Here is a 20,878-nt window from a genome sequence, read left to right as displayed (position 1 = left end):
TCTGTGAGCAGCACAGAGCAGGCAGGCTCAGGCGAGCTGTGTGGCCATGAGCATGCGGTCCTCTCATCTCGGCGGCCGTGGAGGGTGCACGCCACTCGGGTCTGGGCTGGACAAGGGGGCTCGACCATGTGGAATTGCAGGCAGTTTGCTGCTCTTGGGCACTGGGTTGCGCTCCAGAACACGGGAACCGTCCCAGGAAGGAAAAGACAGCCAGTCTACCCTCAGGGCCCAGAGAGAAAGGCAGGTAGAAAGAAGGACCCTGCCTCCTGGCCCGGCTTCTGCACTGGCAGCTCTTTGAGGGCAGGGCAGGTGTGCATGGCAAGCCTCAGCCCCTCGGCCTGAGAGTGAATGTTTGCTGCAGCACTTGCTAAGGGCTGCAGGGCGTCCCTGCCTCAGTCCTTTTCATGCTGAGAAAGCCACAGGCCACTTGCCTCTGGGCTGACATGGGCAGGTGCGGGCAGGGTTGTGGTGTGTATTTCCTTCTGATTTATTGGAAAATAAAGCTAAGTTCTGCCCATATAAGTAATATGTGCTTCTTACAAACAGCTAGGAGAACATACAGGTAGTAAGAATAAGAGCCACCCAGAATCCCACCACTGAAAGACAGTCACTATGAGCGGTGTTAGTGTTTCCCCCCAGTTTCTGCATGAGTAGTTTGTGTTTCACTCCCTGCCTTTCATAGTCTGCCTTTTTCCCTCCCAGCTGACATGATAGCATATGCATAACTGGTTACTGTCGTGAAGTGACAGTCAAGAAAGTTTTTCAGAAGAAGTACCACCCAGCGTCACCTTGTTGTGAGGGCTTGGACGAAGCGAGACAGTCATTCCTTACTCTGACCGGGGAGGGTGAGAGGTCACCCCCACGTAGAGTGGGATCCCTCTGCCCATGGCTTTTCAGTGAGACACGTCACAGTCACAGAACTCAGGCCTGGTCTTGTTTGCCAGGCAACACTTCAGCCACCCTGGCTGTCCTTCTCTGAGGCTTCAGGGCAGGGCACTTAGGAATACCAGGGGCCCCTCTGAAAAGCACCAGCTATTCAAGAAGCTCAAGTTTTGCCTCTGAAAACCTGGGGAGACTTTGTCCTTGACCTTTTACAGAGGACAGGAGCGGGTGAGAAGCAGCATGGCCAGGCTTACCTGAGCGCTGGTGTCTCAGCCAGTGTCTCCGGCCTCCTCCTGGCCCGCTGCTTGGACTCCTCTGGGCTTGGGGCCAGGACTCTCATAACCAGCCGGTGTGGCTCAGTGACTGAGCATCAACCTATGAACCTGGAGATCATGATTGGATTCCCAGTCAGGGCACATGCACGGGTTGAGGACTCAATTCCTCAGTAGGGGACGTGAAGGAATCAGCCTATTAATGGTTCTCTCTCATTATTGATGTTTCTCTCCCTCTCCCTCTCCCTCTCCCTCTCCCTCTCCCTCTCCCTCTCCCTCTCCCTCTCCCTCTCCCTCTCCCTCTCCCTCTCCCTCTCCCTCTCCCTCTCCCTCTCCCTCCCCCTCTCCCTCTCCCTCCCCCTCTCCCTCTCCCTCTCCCTCTCCCTCTCCCTCTCCCTCTCCCTCTCCCTCCCCCTCCCCCTCTCCCTCTCCCTCTCCCTCCCCCTCTCCCTCTCCCTCTCCCTCTCCCTCTCCCTCTCCCTCTCCCTCTCCCTCTCCCTCTCCCTATGAAATCAATAAAAACATATTTAAAAAATTAAAAAAGACACTCACACCTGATGCTGCTGTCCTGGCATGTAGCCTATCTTCTTCTTCCCAGGGTCTCCGCTCATATGCAGACATAATGTTTATTTGATTATGATGAGGATTGGAAGTCCAGGTAGCTCTGACTTTTCACATTTATTTATATTCTAACTATTCCTTCCTCTTACATAGCATGTTCCCAGTTACCGTGTAGTGGCTGTGCGCTCACCCAGTGACTGGATAAGCTGTCATTTTGTTAGTCATTCTTTATGTTCGTTTCCTGTTCTCAGTGGTATCTCTCCTCTTTGTTTCTGTAGGAAGTTCTCCAGCAGCGGATCGTAATGAGCCTGCCGGATGTTTCAGTGATTAGCAAAGACCCGCTGTCTGGTGAGTGAAACCACCCCCCCCAACCTCGGCGGGCTCGGCCAGTGCCAGTGGCTCTGGGCAGCTGTTGGACACAGAGCTCTGGCTGCCAGCTTGGAGCCAGCAGAGTGAAAACATGTGATCATTCCGGTGAGATTTTGAAGGAAGGGTGTTTCCTCTGAGGCATGAAGCCAAGGCCCCTGCTTCGGTGGGCTTAGGGGCCCGAGTCTTTGTGGCCTCTCTGGGGGTCTCTCCTCCTCAGTAAATGTGGGGTCAGGGCCACCTTCACAGGGTGGGTACCTTTTGGTAAGAAAGGAAGAATCTGTGGAGGAACTCACATCTCTCTTCCACGGGGACCCTGTGATGCCCTTTTCAGTCCGTGGTGGGTCTCACCAGGAAGTCCTGGCATGTCTGTCACTGGGCCCTGAAGCCGGAGAGGGCAAGGGTTCCAAGTCCTAGCCTCGGACATGCGCTGTGACCTTGAAAGACAGAATGAAATGTGCTCCTGGACATCTTCCAGAAAGTCAGAGTTAATTCATGCTTGTCAGGTGGCTCCCTGGGAGTTAAACAGGGCGGCGGATCTCCTCCCGCCCCATCCTGTGTCTCTGCCTGCACCAAGGCTCCTGGACAAGCACCCTGTTCTCTTACCTCTGGGCCTTTGCATGTGCTGTTCCTGTGCCTGCAGCGCTCTCGTCCCTGTGTCCTAAATCTCCCCCCTCACCCTGTGGGTCTCAGCTCAGAGGTCACTTCCTTTAAGAAGCCTTGCCTGAATCTCACTGCAGACTAGAGGTCCTTCTCTCAGGTTCCCTTTCCAGCTTTTCTTTGTGGATTTTCTTGGTCTGAGCCAGAGGACTGTGTTGATTACAACAAAGCTCCCAGCAGCCAGAACACATGGGTGCCTGGAAGGGAGTTGTCTGTAGGTTTGTTTCTTCTTTGCCTGCTTAAATGTCCCTGAGCCAATCTCACTGACAGGGACCCACTATCTTCTCTATGTTTGAAACTATTCAAAACCCACAATCTGGTAGATTTAAGAGAATAACAGTTCTTCTTACTTTAAATTCCTGAGAGAAATCAGCCTCCCATAAAGAATTAGAGAACTTCTGCTTTCTCTCTCTCTCTCTCATAAGTTTCATCGGAATCTGTGTAGGGATAAAAATCACAGGGTGCTTTGTTTGCACCACATGTTTTATTCCACTCACCTGGTGAGAACAAACAGAGCACTGCTTCACCCGAATCTCCTAGTGCCCTGTTTGTTGCCCCAAAGCTTATTTTAAATCATTTTTTTCCATGAAGATTTTTTCTAAAATTAATTCTCTACCTTTAAAACCTTCCCCCTCTAACCCCGTGTTAACAAAACTTAGTAAACAGAAATTCTATGCTTTTATAACAGTGCTCTGGTTCAGATTTAGTTTTGTCTTAATGCCTGATTGGTGTGAACGAATGAATAGAATGAATGAATGAATGAATGAATGGCTCATGGTTGTCATGTGTGTAACTGCTGGTGCTGAGGAAGCGGAACCCTTTGCTCTTTCATTGAGCCGCCTCACACTGTAGATTGAGCTCATGTGTATCTGTGTGTATCTGTGTGTGTCTGTGTGTACAGGGTTTCTAGTCTCCTCCTTGCTTATGGTCTTGCTACTAGCAGTGGGCCTATCCTACATGTGTTTGCACTTTTAATGCTGTTTTCCTCTGCTGTGACTGGGAACAAAGATTCTCAGAGCTGTTGGAGTTATTCTAAAGTATGGTACACTTAGACCCTCTGCTGTGAACATCAAGATTTTCTGTGTGAACTCTGCCTTCTGTTTCTGCTGTCTGAGCCCTCCAAACACGTTCTTGCTTACGTGTCAGCTCTCTGGTGGCTACAGCACCATGTACAATCCTGGGGGAAGTGAATCGCTGTAGGAAGAGCAGCTGGTGATGGCTGGGAGGGTCTGTGCCTGTAATATCCACCAAAGGGCTTACAAGAGGCACTTGCCTGTCATGTGGGGACTGACTGGGGGGGCCCTGGGTGGGACGGTCACTTGGGCACACGGGCTGGTGGGCGAGAGCACTGTGGCCATGGAAAGGTTTTAGTGGGACTGTTTGGAGGCTGTTAACACTCCTATGCTCGTTCTCTTTCTTTTTTATCAAAACTGAAATTGTGGCTGATCATCAGCTCAGCATTAATAGAGAAGTGAGTCAGGGCTGTGATTCTATTTATGAATGACTATGGATTGGAGCCTCTTGGGGCAAATGAAATGCCTCAAGTGAAAAAAACAATCATAAGGCTTTGAGAATTATTCCATTTAAACACTGAGAAGTTCTACTCTTACTAGCAAAGGGAGTTTTTGACCGTAGTAGTTGGATCTGCAGCACCCACCCTTACTGAGCATATTGCAAAGAGCTGGATCTGGATGGTCTGAGGGGACCCTGTGTGATTTTTTTTGGTCCTGATTGGCAGGGCTGAGAAGGAGCAGTGTGATAGTGTTGGTCTGGGTCTGGGGAAATCGGGCTTATCATACGTTGGTGTGAGAGAGTGAAATGGCAAAAGCCTTTCCTCCTGACAATTCGGCAGTAGGAAAAGCTTAAAGGATGAGTTTTCCCTTAAGAGGTAAATAAGAATCTGCTTTATGAACCAGCAGCCAGGGGTGGGGAACCTTTTTTCTGCCAAGGGCCATTTGAGTATGTATATAATTCGTGGGCCATACCAAATTATCAGCTTAAAAATTAGCTGCTATATTTGGTCAAACATTTCATTAACTCGCTCCTAATGCCTTGGGAGGGCCAGACCAAATGATTTTGGAGGTCGTATATGGCCCTTGGGCAGGACATTCCCCAACCCTGCTTCCAAGCCCTGGCCTGGGTGGTTCAGTTGGTTGGGCATCGTCCCGTGCATCAAAAGGTTGCTGGTTTCATTCCTGGTTAGGGCACATGCCTGGGTTTCCGTCTCTATCTCAAGTTGGGGCGATGGGGGTGAGTGGGAGGGGGTGTGCAGGAGGCAGCCCGTGCATCTCTCTAACATCGATTTGTCTTTCTCTCCCTTCCTCTCTAAATTTCTTTTTAAATAAATTGCTCTTCTTTCTTCTAAAACCAAACAAACTAGCCACTGAGATGTTGTTTAGCATCATTTAGATCAGCGGTTCTCCACCTGTGGGTCGTGACCCTTTTAGCGGTCAAAGGACCCTTTCACAAGGGTCACCTGAGACCATCCTGCATATCAGATATTTACATTACGATTCACAACAGTAGCAACATTACAGTTATGAAGTAGCAACGAAAATAATTTTATGATTGGGTCACAACATGAGGAACTGTATTTAAAGGGCCAGAAGGTTGAGAACCACTGATTTAGATTCAAACATTGAAAACTTGAGCCTCTGGAAGGAAATTGGTAAGTTTGTGGCCTTTGTACAAAAGTGACGCCTTACGTTGTCTGGGCTTTCTTTGGAACATTCCAGCCAAACACTGACAGAAACGGGAGGAGGAGGGCGGCAGGACAGATGTGCAGGATGTTGGCAGCGTGAAGCTGGGCTTGTCTATTTGCAATGCTGCAGGATGAACAGGGAGAGTTGTGTGCACCTCACCTTAGAGCCCACTCAGCACTGCCTGCGGAGACGCCTCTCTGCCACTGGGCTTGCTTCCCGCACACACTGACAAGAGATGCTGACGCTGGAGTTCATGGATTATCATGGGACAATATTTATGACATATTTGAGTGGGAAAGGACCACACATACTTAGGTATAGAATTCTCATTTGGCTTAAATAATATACAAGCCCATACATAGAAAACAGATGGCGGGGTACACCCAGGTTGAAATGATTTTTTTTAGCTTATCTGATTTCCCCCACAACAGCAGAGTGGTGTATCACTGGTGAGATTTCATGAGAAGATGAGTCTATTAAATATGTTGCTCTTTTGATTTAGGACAAAGTATGGAGGAAATGGAGAAGATGCTGGTGCTGGTGCTGGGCTGTGCTGTCCAAGTAGGGCTTGGGCAAGGGTGGAGCGGGCCTGCCCTTGGCCATCTTGTGTGTGGGTTTGTGGGGATAAACTCCCCCTTAGTGAGTGAGGTAGGAGGGACGCTGCCTTCAGTCCAACATGACACATCCCAGCTTCCCGAGAGAAGGGACCACTCATTAGGTGGCAGCCGATTCTACTCCCAGGGCACCTTTGGCAAGAAGCAAGTGGGGATTCCTCAGCCCGGGGTGCCCTTAGCAAATTGTCCCCAGTATAGGGGCACCTAGACCAAAGACCAGAAACTCCATCCAGCCTGGAGGCCCCATCTGACCACCCCCTGATTTTGGACAAAACTTTCATGGGCACAGGGCCACACTCAATTCTTCCTGTATTATCTCTGGCTGCTCGCACAGCACATGGCAGAGCTGAGACTGAATGGCCGGCAGACTCCGAGATGTTCCTACATCCGGCCCTTTGAAGACGAAGGTTGTCACCCCTGGTGCTCTTGACCTTTACTGGTTTAAGAGTCACTGGAGCTTGTTTATCGTGCAGACTTCTGTGCTTCACCTCCAGTGTTTTCAACCTGATGGGCTTTTTGAACACAAGTTCCCCCGGTGATTCTGCTGTGGGTGGTCAGAGCAACTTCTGGAGAAACCTCTGTCTAAGGGACAGGAGGGAGGACAAGCTGATGGTTATAAAAGAGGAAGCCAGGGGCTGGGTGGGCAGCTCATTTGGAAACTATTTCTGTGGCTGTGGTGGGCCCAGGTTGCCTCGCTTGCAGAATGCTCCCATTAACACGCGTTACCTCCGCAGTGCGACAGGAAAGGGGAGTTTATTGAAAAAATCCAACAGCTTGACATTGAGACCCAGGTCAGGATCCTGGCTCATATTCGGCAGGTAGGTGTGAAGCTGGCTTTGTGGGGCTTAGCCGTGGACCCCCTCTACCGTGGCAAGCAGGAGGCAGGCTCTCACCACCAAGGAAAAGTTTAAAAACTACATCACCCACTAGTGATTTTCCTAATTTTAGGTTTCATACACGAGACATATTGAACCTGTTTGGAAAGGTAGTCATCAGCAAGCTAAAACAAAATGGGGGGAAAATTAAAAAAAAAATTTTATACACCCAAATCAAGTCTTCATTTGCCTCCTCTTCTTGCCTAATATGGAGCCAGACTGGTTTTGAGTACTGTCAAGGGGCTTGGGCTCAGAATTTGATTTGCCCTGAAAATGTGTTCTGGCCAATGTGGCTCTGCTTCCCATGGCTGATCTTCCTGGGGAAAGGGTGTCCGTTTCTGTCAGGGATGTGGCAGAGAAACAGGCTGCCAAGTCCCAGAAGGGCTGTCGCTGTAGACTGGGCCTTGGGGTGGGGTCGGGAGGGCTGTGCACTGAGGGCAGCCCCTCTGCCATGGACCTCGGGAACATCAGAGAAGTGGTTTCCCTGGAAACCGGACCTGTGGGGGCAGCACTGACCTGAAAGTATATTTCCCTGACACCCCCTCCTCCCTCCAGAAGAAGCCTTGTATGATTTAGTTATCTTAGGGGATGTGGCTCAGCCTTCAGTCTGATTGGACAGCTGAGATAAAGGCATGAAAAAGGCATGAGCAGGAGCACAAAGGAGCAGGTGTGGGGCTGGCAGGGGCCGCTGCCATACCCCAGGCCGGAGCCAGGGACAGGCTGGGCTGATGGGCACCATGGGTGGTGGGTGCTGAGTCAGCACTGGAGCAGGAGTGAGAAGCGACTGGTCACAGTCAAGGGGAAGTCTGCATTGTCCTAAATACACTCAGCTATTCATGATGGTGAGCGGCCACCTGTTAGCCTGAGGACCATTCTGCTTTTTATTTTTTTTTTTAATCCTCACCCCAGGATATTTTCCCATTGATTTTGAGAGAGAGAGGAAGAGAGAGGGAAAGACTAAGAGAACTATCAATGTGAGAGAAACACATGAATTGGTTGCCTCCTGCGTGCTTCCTGACCAGGGCCTGGCCAGGGAGGATCCAGCAACTGAGATACATGCCCTTGACTGGAATCTAACCCGGACCCTTTGGTCTGCAGGCCAATGCTCTATCCACTGAGCCAAACTAGGTAGGGCTATTCTGCCTTTTAATTATCCTTGTGTGTCCTTGTGTTTTGAACATGTATGTATCCGGGTACTAGGTCTTTGCTACTCACTGTTTTCCCTGCTCAGCCAGCAGGATAATTAAAATAAAGGAGGTGGGGGAGGGTTTATAATGCAGCCAGAGGGTCTTGAGTGATAATCACATTTAGGCCTGGCCCTGGGGACGGGGCTTCAGAATTATTGGTGCTTCTCAAACATTCAGGTGCCGGGCCCCATAAGAGACCCACCGAGTCAGAACTGGGGGAGGAGCAACACGAGCCTTTAATTAAGCTGCTCCTGTGGCCCAGCCGGTGTGGCTCAGTGGTTCAGTGTCAACCCAGGAACCAGGAGGTCATGGTTTGATTCCTGGTATCAGACTCCATCCCCAGTAGGAGGATTGCAGGAGGCACTCTCTCATCAATGTTTCTCTCTCCCTCCCTCTCCCTTCCTCTCTCAAATCAATAAAAACATATTTTAAAGAAGTAAAACATTTTTTTAAAAAGCTGCTCATGTGACTGCTGTGCGGCTGGGTTGTGTCCCAGGATCCCCTCGGACATGAGAGGCCTTTCCCCAGCACTGGGGCGGAGAGGCCTAGAGCCCAGCCTCAGAGCCCCACATCCCTGCCTTTCTGGTGCCTCTCGCCACAGGCAGAGATTTCTCTGAATTCTCTGAGACCCGCTGAATCCCAATGTTTCCTTTGTGAGGTGGGAAAGGTGAGAAAGTGGATGTCAGTTGAGGAACTGAAAGGTCCTTTTTACTTGTGTTTTTTTTTTGTGGGGTTTTTTAATCCTCATCCAAAGATATTTTTTACTGCTTTTTAGAAAGAGTGAAGAGGGAGGAAGAGGGGAGAGGCAAAAGGAGAGGGAGAGAAACACATTGATGTCAGAGAGACATAGACTGGTTGCCTCCCATACGGGGCTGGGGATCAAACCATCAACTGAGGTATGTGCCCTTTGACCTGGAATCAAGCCCGAGACCCTTCGGTCCACAGGCTGACGCTCTAACCACGGAGTGAAACCTGCCAGAGCAGGGTTTTTTTAAGTTACTCTCCACCTCCACTTACCCCTCTGGAAAATGTGAGAGCGTTTGTGGTGCACATCACTCAGTGGATTGCCATTTGTTTTCCCCTTTTGAGGCCCACGTGCACGAACACTCACCTTCCCAAACTGAGAAGACAAGGATGGAAACAGCCCTTCTGCCTCCTCTAGCAGGTCTGGGGTCAGGTTGAGAAGGTGAGGTCAGGCCGCAGCCGATTTGGCTCAGTGGTTAGAGTGTCAGACTGCCAACCAAAGGGTCGCAGGTTTGATTCTCCGTCAAGGTCATGTACTTGGGTTTCAGGTTTGATCCCTGGCCATCTTCACGTTAGATTTTATTTGGAGAATAAGATGCTATCCCTCCTCACCCTCCACTCCCAAGGCTTACCCTCTTTGTGTGACACATGGGTGGTGTGTGACTGCAATCCCTGGGACAGTTGAGGGAGCTCCCACACTGGGAGGAGTGCTGTCCGGTGGGAAGTCAGTGTCCCCCTCGAGCTAGTGTGAGAGCAGCAGTGGTGTGTGAGGAAAGAGCTGGGCTGCAGGGTGTGGCTGTAGTTTTTGAGGAGCCTGCCCGGCCCCCACAGGAACTTGGTGGCTGAGGGTTAATAATGTCAGTGAGGTGGGTCAGCTGTGGGAGAGTGGGGCCTAGGTCCCAGGGGGCGTGGCCTTGGGAGGTGGGTGCTCTAGGGGACCCCAGCGCTGCTCCCTGCCCGGCCTCCGCAGCACCTTACCCTTGTGTGCCCACAGGTGACCCGCCACCAGGAGAGCCTGTTTGACATGCAGAGGTTGGAGGTCCCAGACATGGCCCTGGAGGAGCTGGAGTCTCTCTCCAGCAACACGACTTTTTGCCTCAGGAAGCTCGTAACTGAACGAGACAGTTGCAGGGAGGTGTGTTTGCGGGTGGCCCAACAGCCTGAGGGACGGTGGGGAGGGGCCTGGGTCTGGGGCCCTAGTTATGGCCACGCTCCTCATCCTGACTTCCTCTCAAACTGCACACTGTCTGTCCTCCTGGTCCATTTCCGAGGGGGCAGGGTGTGGGCACTTTCCCTGCAGGGCACAGTTCCCTGAGACACCTGTGTGAGGACAGAGGTTGAGCTTGGGTAGTCGGCTCCATTCACATGGCCCTTCTGTCTCACTAAATATATCCTCGCTTCTTAAAAAATCCCCCACTTTCTCCTGCCTCCCTCCTGGCTTTGCAGTCTCGGCTGCCATCTTCTCTTTTACTTTCTTCCGTCTTTTCGTCATTCTTCACCACGTTCTAGTGCGGGCACTGTGCCGGGCACAGGAGCACGCTGGTGAGACCCCTCTGTCTGCCCTGCTGTAGCTGGTTGTGACCATGACCCAGGAGTGGAACACCAGCAGCCGCCCCAGCGAGGACACGCAACACCTGGCCGTGGAGCTGGCGGACACCAAGGCCACACTGCGCGGCCTCAGGCAGGAGCTGTGAGTTTCCCAGTGACCCGGTCTTTCCGCTCTTGTGCCCTGTGTCACCCCCCGTTGCTCGCACATGTGGTTCACTGCCATGCAGTGCAGCAAACGGGGCAGCTCTCACAGTGCCCTGGGGTGACGGGGCTCTGTTGTGAGCTGGGTCCCTGTTGGGCCCTGGGCTAGCCCCTCCCCAGGCCTGCACAGCAGGGTTCTGCTGGGCCTGTATGGCTCCGACCAGTCCAGACCTGGCAGACTCAGAGCAGCAGCCTGCCGCTCAGCCTTGGGCCCAGTGTGGGTGCTCTTGGCTGGAGGGAGGATGTGTCTCTCCTCTCCCGTCCGGTGGGCCCGCTCCCCCTTTCCTGAAGCTGGTGATGGCACCAAGCCCACTTCCTGGGAAGCTGCCCCCTTCACCTCCCTGCCAGGGGGCCTCCCTGCCTGCCTGGCTGTGGAGGGCACAGTGGTTCCGGGGGCTCCTTCCCTGTCCGCACCCTCAGAGGAAAGCTCAGGTCTGTGGTGTAGTCTGAGAGTGACTTAGAGCTCACCTTGGAGTCGGGAGTGGTTTTGCAGCCCCACGTGCAGAGGCCCTCCTCACGCCAGGACCCCCTCCTTCCCCGCTGCGGTCTCCCAGGTGGTGGGCTTTCCGGGTGCTTCTGAGGAGCCCTCACCACGTGTTCTCATCGCCCGCAGGGAGGAGAAGACGAAGCAGCTGGCGGACGCCAGGCATCAGTTGTACCAGCTGGTGCTGGAGCTGCAGGAGGCCCGGCGCAATGTGAGCAGGAGGCCTATCCTGTGGGCCGGGGGTGAGGGGCTGGGACGCCCCAGTCACCGGGGCCCCAGGTCCAGGAACGTGACCTGGGACACCTCTCCCTCCTGCTCAAAGCAGCGCTGCCTGAGAGCCAGCTGTCCTGGGAGCTGCTGGGGGGTGACATGCTGCAGTGACAGCATGTGGGGCCCCCACACAGGGGCCTGCACATGGACCAGCTTGGCCGCCCCTGGCTTCTCCAGGGGCTGCAGGGACTTGGGCCTTTCCCCAGCCCCGAGGGTGCCCTGAGCCAGGTCCCCTGCCTTTGCCCACCTCCCAGAACATGGAGCTGGCAGCCAGCGCCCAGGCTGCCCGTGCCCCCCTCCCTGAGCTGGACTTCCTGAGGGAGAAGGCGAGGCGCGTGGAGAGGCTGGAGATGGGCCTCAGGCAGAAGCAGAAAGACATAGACTTCTATGCAGCCCGCATGAAGGTGAGTCTGACCCAGGGTAGGCGGCCGGTGGGCACTTGGGTCCTGGAAGAGTGGAGAGGAGCCGCGATGCCTCCCCAGCTGGCCCTCTCCCTGCACCGCAGACTGTCTGCCAGACCCCTGGGCTCCCTCTGGTAGTGGAAGGAATAGGGTTGGGAATGTGGTTGAAGGGCCCTGATTCTTCTGGGACTTTTCCTTCTCCTCCTTCATGCTATAGTGATGACTTTCTATTCACTAATCTTTTTCTTTAAGACTCCTTGTAATTTCTATGGCTAAATCTTACCAGGACTGTTTCCTCATCTATAAAACAGAGATAACTGTGCTAGTCTGTGAGGTTTATACAGTGAAATAGGAAAGATATATGGTATTTGGGCAAGTCCCGTATGAAGCTCTCCATGGTGTAGCCTACTCAGATCTCAAGGTTATGGGTCTGTTCAGGGGAGGGTGTCAGGGCTGAGGGGGGGGATGGAGACCAAGACCCAGGCAGGGTTACTGACACTCTGACCATGCACCCGATGGCTCACATCACCAGCGGGTTTGGGACCCTCTCTTTGAGGATTTGGGAATGTTGTTCCCTCTGCTGAGCCCAGGGTTAGAGGCAGTCTGAGGGAGCGGTGTGAAAACAGGATGTCAGCACACACTGAGTGGGCTGCTGGGTGGTAAGAAATCATCCCGCTGCCAGCAGGAAGCTTGTGAGGGGAGCACAGGTCTGGGAGCACAGGCTGTCCCTCTCCTGGCCAAGCAGCTGGTAGGCAGGTGCGCTGGGCCAGGCAGTTTGGCCGGAGACTTCCACATGCTCTCCTGCTGCGGACCGGCCCAGGGGTCCCGGGGCCAGGTGGTGCGGGTTGGGGATGACTGTGGTCCAGGCTTGTTGGTTCCTCCCACCTACTCAGGGTGTGTCTGTTCCCCCAGGAATGTTGGTGGCTCACTCCCCTACCCCCTGGGGAAAAGGCGCCCTGGGTGCTGTGCCCAAGCAGCCTGGCTCAGGAGGGGTGGGGGTGGGAGGCCAGCTCTCCGCTTTGTCCTGGAAATGGTCCCCTGGCCCTGCTGGTGATGAAAGGCATCAATCTGCAGCACAGACAGGTGTGGGGCACGGGCACCCTCACTCACAGGTAGGAGGGTTGCGGAAGGTCATGTGCAAGCTTCCCCAGGCTGCCGCCTCCGCAGCCTCCTGCACACGGGGAACCTAAGGCAGGCCCACATCTCAGCCAACACTCTGCCCCGTGGATGGGGGTGGGTTTCAGGGCTCAGCCTCTGTCTCCGTGTCTTTTCTGGGCCTGTCCAAGCAGCCTCGCCCAGTCATGCGGATGCAGTGACTGAAGGCCTGTGTGGCGCCAAGCCCTGCGCCAGGAGCAGGGGATCTAACACAAAGCAAGACTCGCTCCTGGCACTGGGGAGCTTCTGGGCTTTTGCAGGGTTTCCCGTGGGAACCCCTTTTTCGTGTTCTCAAGGTGTGTGCCTCTGGATAACAGCAGCAACATTTCTCATATTGATTAATAATTTTGCTGTGAAACTAGTAATGCCTTACACATGGCATTAGTAAATGAATTACAAGAGAAATAGAGTGGTCTGTGAAGGCCAGGCCACATAGAGAATGAGTCACACTGTTCTCCGAGGCCCATGTGCCGGGGCCCAGGGATCAGCAAGAACAGTGCTCACGCCCCCAATTCCGGCTGGGTTTTGAAGGCTGGGTAGGAGTTGGTTGTAAGGGTGAAGGGGCAGGCTGCGCTATGGAACTCAGGGCCTGGGATTATGGTGATACTGGTGAGTACTGGTGGGTAGACCGGCTGGAACACTAGATCAGAATGCTGGGGGCAGTGGCCAAAGAGGGAGAGCTGGGCCTTCTTCCTGCGTGAAGCCCCTCCATGTGCTCCAGCTGACATCACTGATACTAGTCCGGGCTCCTTAAGGATGGGGTGCAGGCTGCTGAGGGCAGTGAAGAGACAGGTCTGGAGCTCTCCAGCCTGAGTTCAAGCCCAGCTTCACCCCTGGCTGGCTTTGTGACTTGGGGCTCATTCCTTAATTGGCCCAAGTCAGCCTCTTCGTGTGTAGGAAGGGACTGTCCCTGCCTCCCTCTGGGGGCTGTTGTGCAGAGTGAATGTGGCAGAGAAAGAGAGCGCCTAGTGCAGGGCCAGGGTCAGGCAGAGAGGGGGCTGCCAGGTGAAGCCAGAGTCAGTCACCAAACCCTTCCTGCTGCCAGGCTTTGACCAGAACCGTGTCCACTGGCGGTAGGTATACGGTTTCCCCTCTACCAAGAATCCGGGGTTCTGGCCCCTGTGGGGAAATGAACACGTGATGGATAAGCAGGAGCTACTGGCCCGCACCCATGAGTGGGGCAAGCCTTGGAAAACTGCTCCCTGAGAGAAACAGACACATCCATGTGTATCTGTGCTCACAAACTGTGAGGGCATTCAGGGGAGACTCAGCCCCCGAAGACATGAGTGGCGCTGGGAAGACTCTGGAGGGCAGGACCAGGGATGAGGGGAATGAACTGAACGGTTCCCCTGTGTGCTGGGCACTGGGATAGGAGTAAGTGCCATGGACTCCTATGAGGTGGCCTTCGAGGGCCCAGCCACTGCGTTCCACTCCCAGCTTGTGCCTGACACACAGAGGCCCATAGTACTTGTTTGTTGTGTCTTACAGACCCCTCATTTCCAGGAAACTGCTGAGAGTAGGTGTGTGAAATGTTCAAATAGGAAGTGCATATTGAACAAAAGCTCATCTGAATTTTGTTCCAGAACCAAGATCAGTGGAGTGACTGTGAGAGGCCTAGCCTCAGTCCTCAAACCCAGGACTCTCAGCCCCACCCCTTCCTTCTTAAGTAAAGGGGCTCAGCCAAGTCCCACACCTGTGCAGGTGCACTCATCCAACCACCTGAGGCTGTACATGTCAGACACTCTCACAGTGTTCCCTTCCCGAAGTTAAATAGTGTCTTCCTGCGGGGATTTTTCCATCTGGCCTGGCCTAATGGAGAAGGGCAGGGGCTCAAAAGTGGAGACAGAACTTCCCGCGGCAGCAGGGTCACCACTAGGCTGTTGGTTTGGGTCCAGGTGCCTGGAAGAGCCCTCGTCATGACCAGGGGCCTTAACCTCATTGCTCTCATGTGTGTTCTTGCTGACCAGGAGCTAATTGAAGACAACTACACCTTAATGGACATCAAGGGCCTTCTCCAGGAGCAGCTGACTGTCGCTCGGTCCCGGGTCGATAAGCTGTATGAGCTTGAGGAGGAGAACGTGCAGCTGAAATCAAAGCTGCACCACCTACATTTGGTAGGACAGGCTGTTGTCGCCACGTGTAAAACTGTTGGGGCAGTTTTCGGTTCATGTTGTGCCCTTCTCTGATGTTCAGCTACTGGGTCGGTGCTGCTGCCGGCACAGTGACTCGCTGACGGCGGAGAGTCGCTTGCTAGGTTCAGTGGCTTGAGTGGGCACCACTGAAGCCTCCAACGCAGAGAGGACCTGATGCTGTGTTGCTTTCTTGTGAGGATGGAGGGATTGGGCCTCTGTTGCAAAAAGGGTCTCCTCTGGCGTTTATGATGTGGGTTGAGCTGTGATGTGTGAGTCCCTACGGCCTTTCCAAGGCGTTAGGCCTGCTAAGGGGCGACGGAGCTGCCATCATTATAGCATTTGCTCTAAAGCCCTGTGCTGTACGTCACTTTGTTCAGACACCGCTCAGAGAACTTCATCCCCTAGGACCTAGTGCTGGGGTGGGCAACCCCTGGCATGCGTGCCAAACATGGCACGCCAGTAACTTTTGCTGGCACGCGAAACCCTCTCTTATAATCTCCCATTTACAATTGTGAACCTTTGTTCTCAGTGATGAATTTTGTTAAGTCTCATAATAGGAGTAGCCTGACGGATGAAAGTAGTAGCTCATGCATATCTCTGAAGGTCACGAAATAGAAACCTGATGTAAAATCTCTGTCATCAGTGATGCAGCAGCAAAAGTCCCACTGATAATATCAAACGGAGTCATAACATTTTCTGTCAGACTATCAGTGTACATGTATACATTAAAAAATAAAATGTATTTTTCATTATCATATACTGTGTTTCTGTCACTCGAATGAATTTTATTATTTCTTCAAGGTTCTTCACATATGTGCACCTTAAGAGATACCAAGTAGGCGTAACATGTTCTCAAAAAATTAGGGTTGGCACACAGAAGAATTTTGAGTCAGAGATTTTGCTGGTTTTGGCACGCACTCACAAAAAGGTTGCCCACCCCTGACCTAGGGCCTAGGTCACTGGGTCAACATACTTTTTAGTGGTTGTAACTCTCACAGCTGGGCCGTGTTTTGGAGTCATTTCTGTGCAGCTGTGTTTTTGGAAGTGAGCAGGGGCATGGAGGCCCTTCATCCTGGGGAAATGAGGGCAGATGCACAGGGGCCGGGATCTGTCCAGAGCGTGCCCCAGTCAGCATCCTCACCCCACCCCCTTTTCTGCACATTCAGGCCCGGGACACAGACCAGCAACACCTTGAGGAGCTGCGGGAAGAGAACTTGGCCCTCAAGGCTGCACAGGGGCAGAGTGTGGAGGAGTCCACCCACCTGCGCTGGGAGCTGGAGCAGCTGTCAGAGGGTAGGCAGCAGCCGATGGTGCCATGGAGCCAGCCTGATTGAAAACAATTACACTTTAATGGATACCAAGGGCCTTCTCCAGGAACAGCTGACTGTTCGGCTTCTCCATAAGCCAGGGAGCTGAGCCCTTGGCTCTGAAACTCATATGTCAGCCCAAGTAAATAGGGTTTTATTCAAGGGCCATTTGAAACTGTTTCATTGCAATTCTCTCCAAGAACATGAAGGGCCTGGCAGCCTTGAAGTCAGGACATGAAATGCAAAGGAAGTGCTGCCAGATTTCTCAGTTCCCATTCAGCTAGACACAGGAGCTTCCAAATGACAGCACGCTGACACCCAGAGGGTGTCTTAGATCTCTCCATGGAGCACTGGAAGCTCTGGATGCAGGAGGCGTCCCCAGTGGTCACTCGCCTCCATTATAGTTGTACCCGGGGCATGGTTTCCTCCGTTGATTTCATCATCGGACAGATGGGTGTAGTCTGCTCTCCGTCTTCCTGGGCTGGGGCTGCTCAGTGGCTGCTGTTCAGGGGACCCAGGCCTCTTCCACTTCCTCTGGTGTTTCCCCCCTCCCAGCCCCCAGAGGAGGTGAGGGGTTGGCCAGGGAAGGTGGGTGGGGTGGCCATGCAGCAGGAGCCTCAGCACCCGGCAAACAACAAGCCAGTTCCTGTGTCCAACAATAGCACGCGTGCACCTGTGAGTGCAGGTTAGGCTTTGCTTAGAGCCAGGAAGGCCTTTGGCTGGGTTGGGGAGGAACTATTTCTCAATTCTGAGCAACATTCCTCAGCATCATGGAAAGGCTGTTGAAAGCAGCTGGGTATTCCTCTCTTCAAGGCGTCCCATCAGCTCCAAACCTAAAATCAGTTCATCGAACTATGAGTCTGTGTGAGAAGTTAGTTCTTTCTGTGGTTTGGTGTCTCCTCACTCCTGGGAACCCAGGCTCTGGGAATTCAGGTTCCTGGGGAGCACCACTGCCCCCTGGTGGGACACAGAACTGGTGCTGGCTGACAGGGAGTGGCTCAGACCAAATGTGCTTGTTAGAGACCAAGGTGGCTGATGGGGTTGGAAAGCCTCCCTGATTCAGATGCTCAGTGTAGCTTATGAGCCCTTTCAGGTCAGTGACTGACTTCTTGGTGTTCCCAACTCCTACTGCTTAGCTGGCAGCTCACGAACAAAGTGTGTATACTTATGTGTGGTTGGGGTGGTGGCTTCTTGAATCAGAAAGGCCTGGTTTAAAGTCCTGGCTCCTCTACTTGTTAGCCAGGTGACCTCTTCTGCACCTCAGTTTTCTTATCTGCAAAATGGGGGTAATGAAGCTGCCTCACAGGATTGCTATGGGTATCTTGTGAGAGGAGACAGTGAAGCATTAGACTGTGCCTGGCCCGCAGGTTGCCAACAAAGGATGGCTGTTCTTCTCGCCCTTGTCTTATCCAAAGATACCCATTACTCTGCTTCTTGGGGTGCTCATGAGCAGCCCTATTAGCAGTACAGTGTGATAAGGCTCCCAGGGCTGAGTGTGTGGCCCTGAAGGGACAGGTGAGGGAACAACCCTGACCCCTCATACATTCATGGTTTCCTCCTGAACAAGCCCTGGGATTTATCCAAAGTCACGCACCTCCTGGTGGCAGGGCGGGGCCGAGAACGCCCATTCTTCTCAGGTCTGTGCTCCCTTTTCTGTTCTGCATTCAAGCTGTTTAAAAGCAACGGAGGAAATCTGCCTTTTTCTGGCTTTACCTTATGTTTTCATCTCGCTTAGAATTTTTTAAGCAATTTGGATATACTGTCTCATTCCTTTTATTTCTTTTTCTTAAATTTTGCTTATGAGAATGAACTGAAGAACTCGTCAGGGGAGGACTCAATCTCGCTTGGCTGAAAAGGTGGTGTGGGCTGATCCACAGAGGGCTGTAGATCTAAGCAAGGTGTTACGTCAACGTGGCCTTGTGGTGCACATGTTGAGACGTAGGATGACAGGCTGAGTCGACTTATGTGCCTCTTAATGTCAACTATTTCTTCCTGAATGTCCTTTAGATCTCTGAAAACATGGTGTATCATTTCTATAATGACCTGAAATTGAGGAGCAGATGCTTCAGGAGGTTTCTTTAACATGTGGATCAGCTGGAGAAGCGCGGTTCTAATGCTGCAGCCTGATTCTGCAGATTGAGTCTGGGCAACTGACAGCATGCCCTGTACTTGGCTAACTGTTTGCTCCATTATCTCAGGATTCAGTGTCACAGATTCTTGAGTAGTTGCTATCTCTATTATTTCCATTGTTTCAGATTCTGATATAATCTTTGTGTGGCTGGATCGCTTGAGAACCTTTCCTTGTCTCCACTACAGCAGCATGTGCTATTTCCTGGGATAATTTGGTCTTCTTCTGTCTCCTGGCAGCTCTCACTCTCGTCACTGGATTGGACATCGTAGTGGCTGGTCTCTAGTAGCCTATCGGCAATTATCGCAAGGGCGCTAGTGAGAACTCTTAACGACATTGTGTCCCTGTCTCATTCTTTTTCAATGCAATTGTGAAAGTACAAAATGAAATCTCTGACTGAAGGAATTTACCCAGAGGTGGCAAGTACTGGGCATATGTGCCCCATAGCCTCTTCCACCCACAGACATGCGGGTCAATGATCATGTCCCCCCTAAACCCTCGGCTGAGCCTCCCGGACACCCACCACTCTGAGGCTGGCACAGAGAACGCACTCTCTTTGCCATCTGTTAGTCTCTGCAATCCTTGACTTGATGGTCAGGTTACAACTTTGTAAAAAAGTGGTTCCAGCAGTTCCACCATCTTGAACTTTTGCATTGGCTTCTCTCTGCCATCACCTGCTTTCTTCTAAGTTCTGCTTGCTCCCCTAACAATCCCAGCTGAACCAGCAGAGGGGCCATAACCGCCTGAGGAACCCTCATGTGCAGAGAGCAACAGCACCCTGGGAAAAAGGGAGGGCACCCAGCTGACACTCCCGGCCCCCCAAACCCAAGGCTCAGGGTAATGGCCATCTCAGCGCCGGGGGCAGAGAGCAGAAGCTGAGGCCCCTGGAATATGGGCTCTGACTCCACTTTGCTCTTCAGCCTCCAGTTGCTTCCTGAAGCTGGACCAGGAGAAGCAGAGCCTCCAGGGCACCATCCAGGGGCTGCAGGACGCCTCCCTGGCCCTGCAGGAGAGCAGCCTCCAGCGCCAGGAGCTGGAGAAGGAGAACCAGCAGCTCAGAAAGCAGGTACCCGTGGGTGCTGTCCGGAACATACGGGCATATAAGTGGCCAGGGGGAGCACCCAGGTGTTGGTGAGCATGCGCAGCTGGGGAAAGGCAGAGTCCAGTGCAGCCACGGTTATGGTAGGGGGACAGGAGGCCTCCTGGAGAGGCGTCACGAGGCAGCATGAGGAGTCCCTGCAGCAGTGAGACCGCACACGATGGACCTCTGTGTGCCTCGTTGCCTTCATCTGTGAAATGGGGTTAGCGATGCACACACCTAGTAGGTGTTTTGAGGATGGTGTGAGTTAGTGCAGGCAAAGGGTCCCGCGTGTGGTAAGTGCCTCATGGAAGGAGAGCAGCGCCCTGTTAGAAAGCACCGGGCGGGGCCAAAGTGCGGGCCGCGGTCACACAGTGGCCGGTCACTCACGCAGCGTCCTGCACCCCGAGCTCCGCAGCAGGTCTGGTTTCGCAGGGGGCGGGGCGGGTACAGGGAGAATCTCACCTCGCAGCCTTGGCACCGCCCATCTGGGTCCCTTCCCTTTGCTGAGCATCATAGGCTCCAGCCGCTGCCAGTCTCTCAAGGGCTCTGGTCCAGATGCCTGGCCGTGTCCTCTGCGGAGGAGGAGGTCCCCGGTGGGTCGCCTCTGGCCTGGCTCAAGGGCGCTGTCTGCAGAGACTGTCGCCGGCCCTGAGGCCAGCGGGCTGAGGCCATTGAGGGGAGCGCGAAGGGCCACCGTGTTCCTGGTCGCCGGGCCCAGGGACCCCTCGTTCAGGGCCACCTTCCAAGGCGGCCGCTGTGTCCGTCCCACGTCCCTCGGTCCAGGGAGGCTTCCGCGCTCCGCAGGTCAGTCCAGCCGGTGTCGGGCGCGGACTCCGGCTCCGCGAGCCTCCCTGGGAGCCATGGCCTTCACAGAGCGCTGTCCTCCGAGCTTGCGCACTGGGTCAGAGCATGTTGACGCAGGCGGGAGGAGCGTGATGACGTTTACGTAGGCGACGCCTGGTTGCCGAGGACCTGGGCTCTGGAGAGTGCGCAGTGGGAGCGTCAGGAGGCCCCCCTTGGCCTCACACGGGAGGGCGGCGCCCGCAGGGGCAGTGGCGGAAGCGGATCTGCTCGCTTAGGTGGCGACCTGGACACTGCAGTGACCGCGGGGCTCCTTTTCCCGCCTTCCTGCCAGGCGGGGCCAGTGATAACAGTGAAAATCCCAGAAGGTAGGATGGCAAAGCAAAGCGGTTTGCATTTGTGAATCTCCAACACGTACTGTCTGTTCTTTATGCAACGCATCTACTTAATGCAATAAAACTCTTTGGAAGGCCCAGCAAAACCCAGTTTTCTCAGGAAGTAGCCATG

At 53.5% G+C, this 20,878-nt stretch overlaps 1 protein-coding gene across 1 annotated transcript in view; it reads left to right on the top strand.

The window, feature by feature from the left end:
- LOC132213902 (protein Daple-like) overlaps positions 1-20,878 on the top strand; it is a 58,490-nt gene that overhangs the window by 10,669 nt on the left and 26,943 nt on the right. The window contains exons 4-13 of the mRNA XM_059660782.1: positions 1,994-2,063; positions 5,946-6,004; positions 6,792-6,875; positions 9,858-9,998; positions 10,435-10,553; positions 11,226-11,307; positions 11,621-11,770; positions 14,890-15,036; positions 16,221-16,347; positions 19,410-19,555. Coding sequence (XP_059516765.1) covers positions 1,994-2,063; positions 5,946-6,004; positions 6,792-6,875; positions 9,858-9,998; positions 10,435-10,553; positions 11,226-11,307; positions 11,621-11,770; positions 14,890-15,036; positions 16,221-16,347; positions 19,410-19,555 — 1,125 coding nt within the window. The remainder of the gene's footprint in view (positions 1-1,993; positions 2,064-5,945; positions 6,005-6,791; positions 6,876-9,857; positions 9,999-10,434; positions 10,554-11,225; positions 11,308-11,620; positions 11,771-14,889; positions 15,037-16,220; positions 16,348-19,409; positions 19,556-20,878) is intronic.

Source organism: Myotis daubentonii, chromosome 12 (assembly GCF_963259705.1).
Source record: "Myotis daubentonii chromosome 12, mMyoDau2.1, whole genome shotgun sequence".
Taxonomy (NCBI): domain Eukaryota; kingdom Metazoa; phylum Chordata; class Mammalia; order Chiroptera; family Vespertilionidae; genus Myotis; species Myotis daubentonii.
This window is presented reverse-complemented; position numbering and strand designations above follow the sequence as displayed.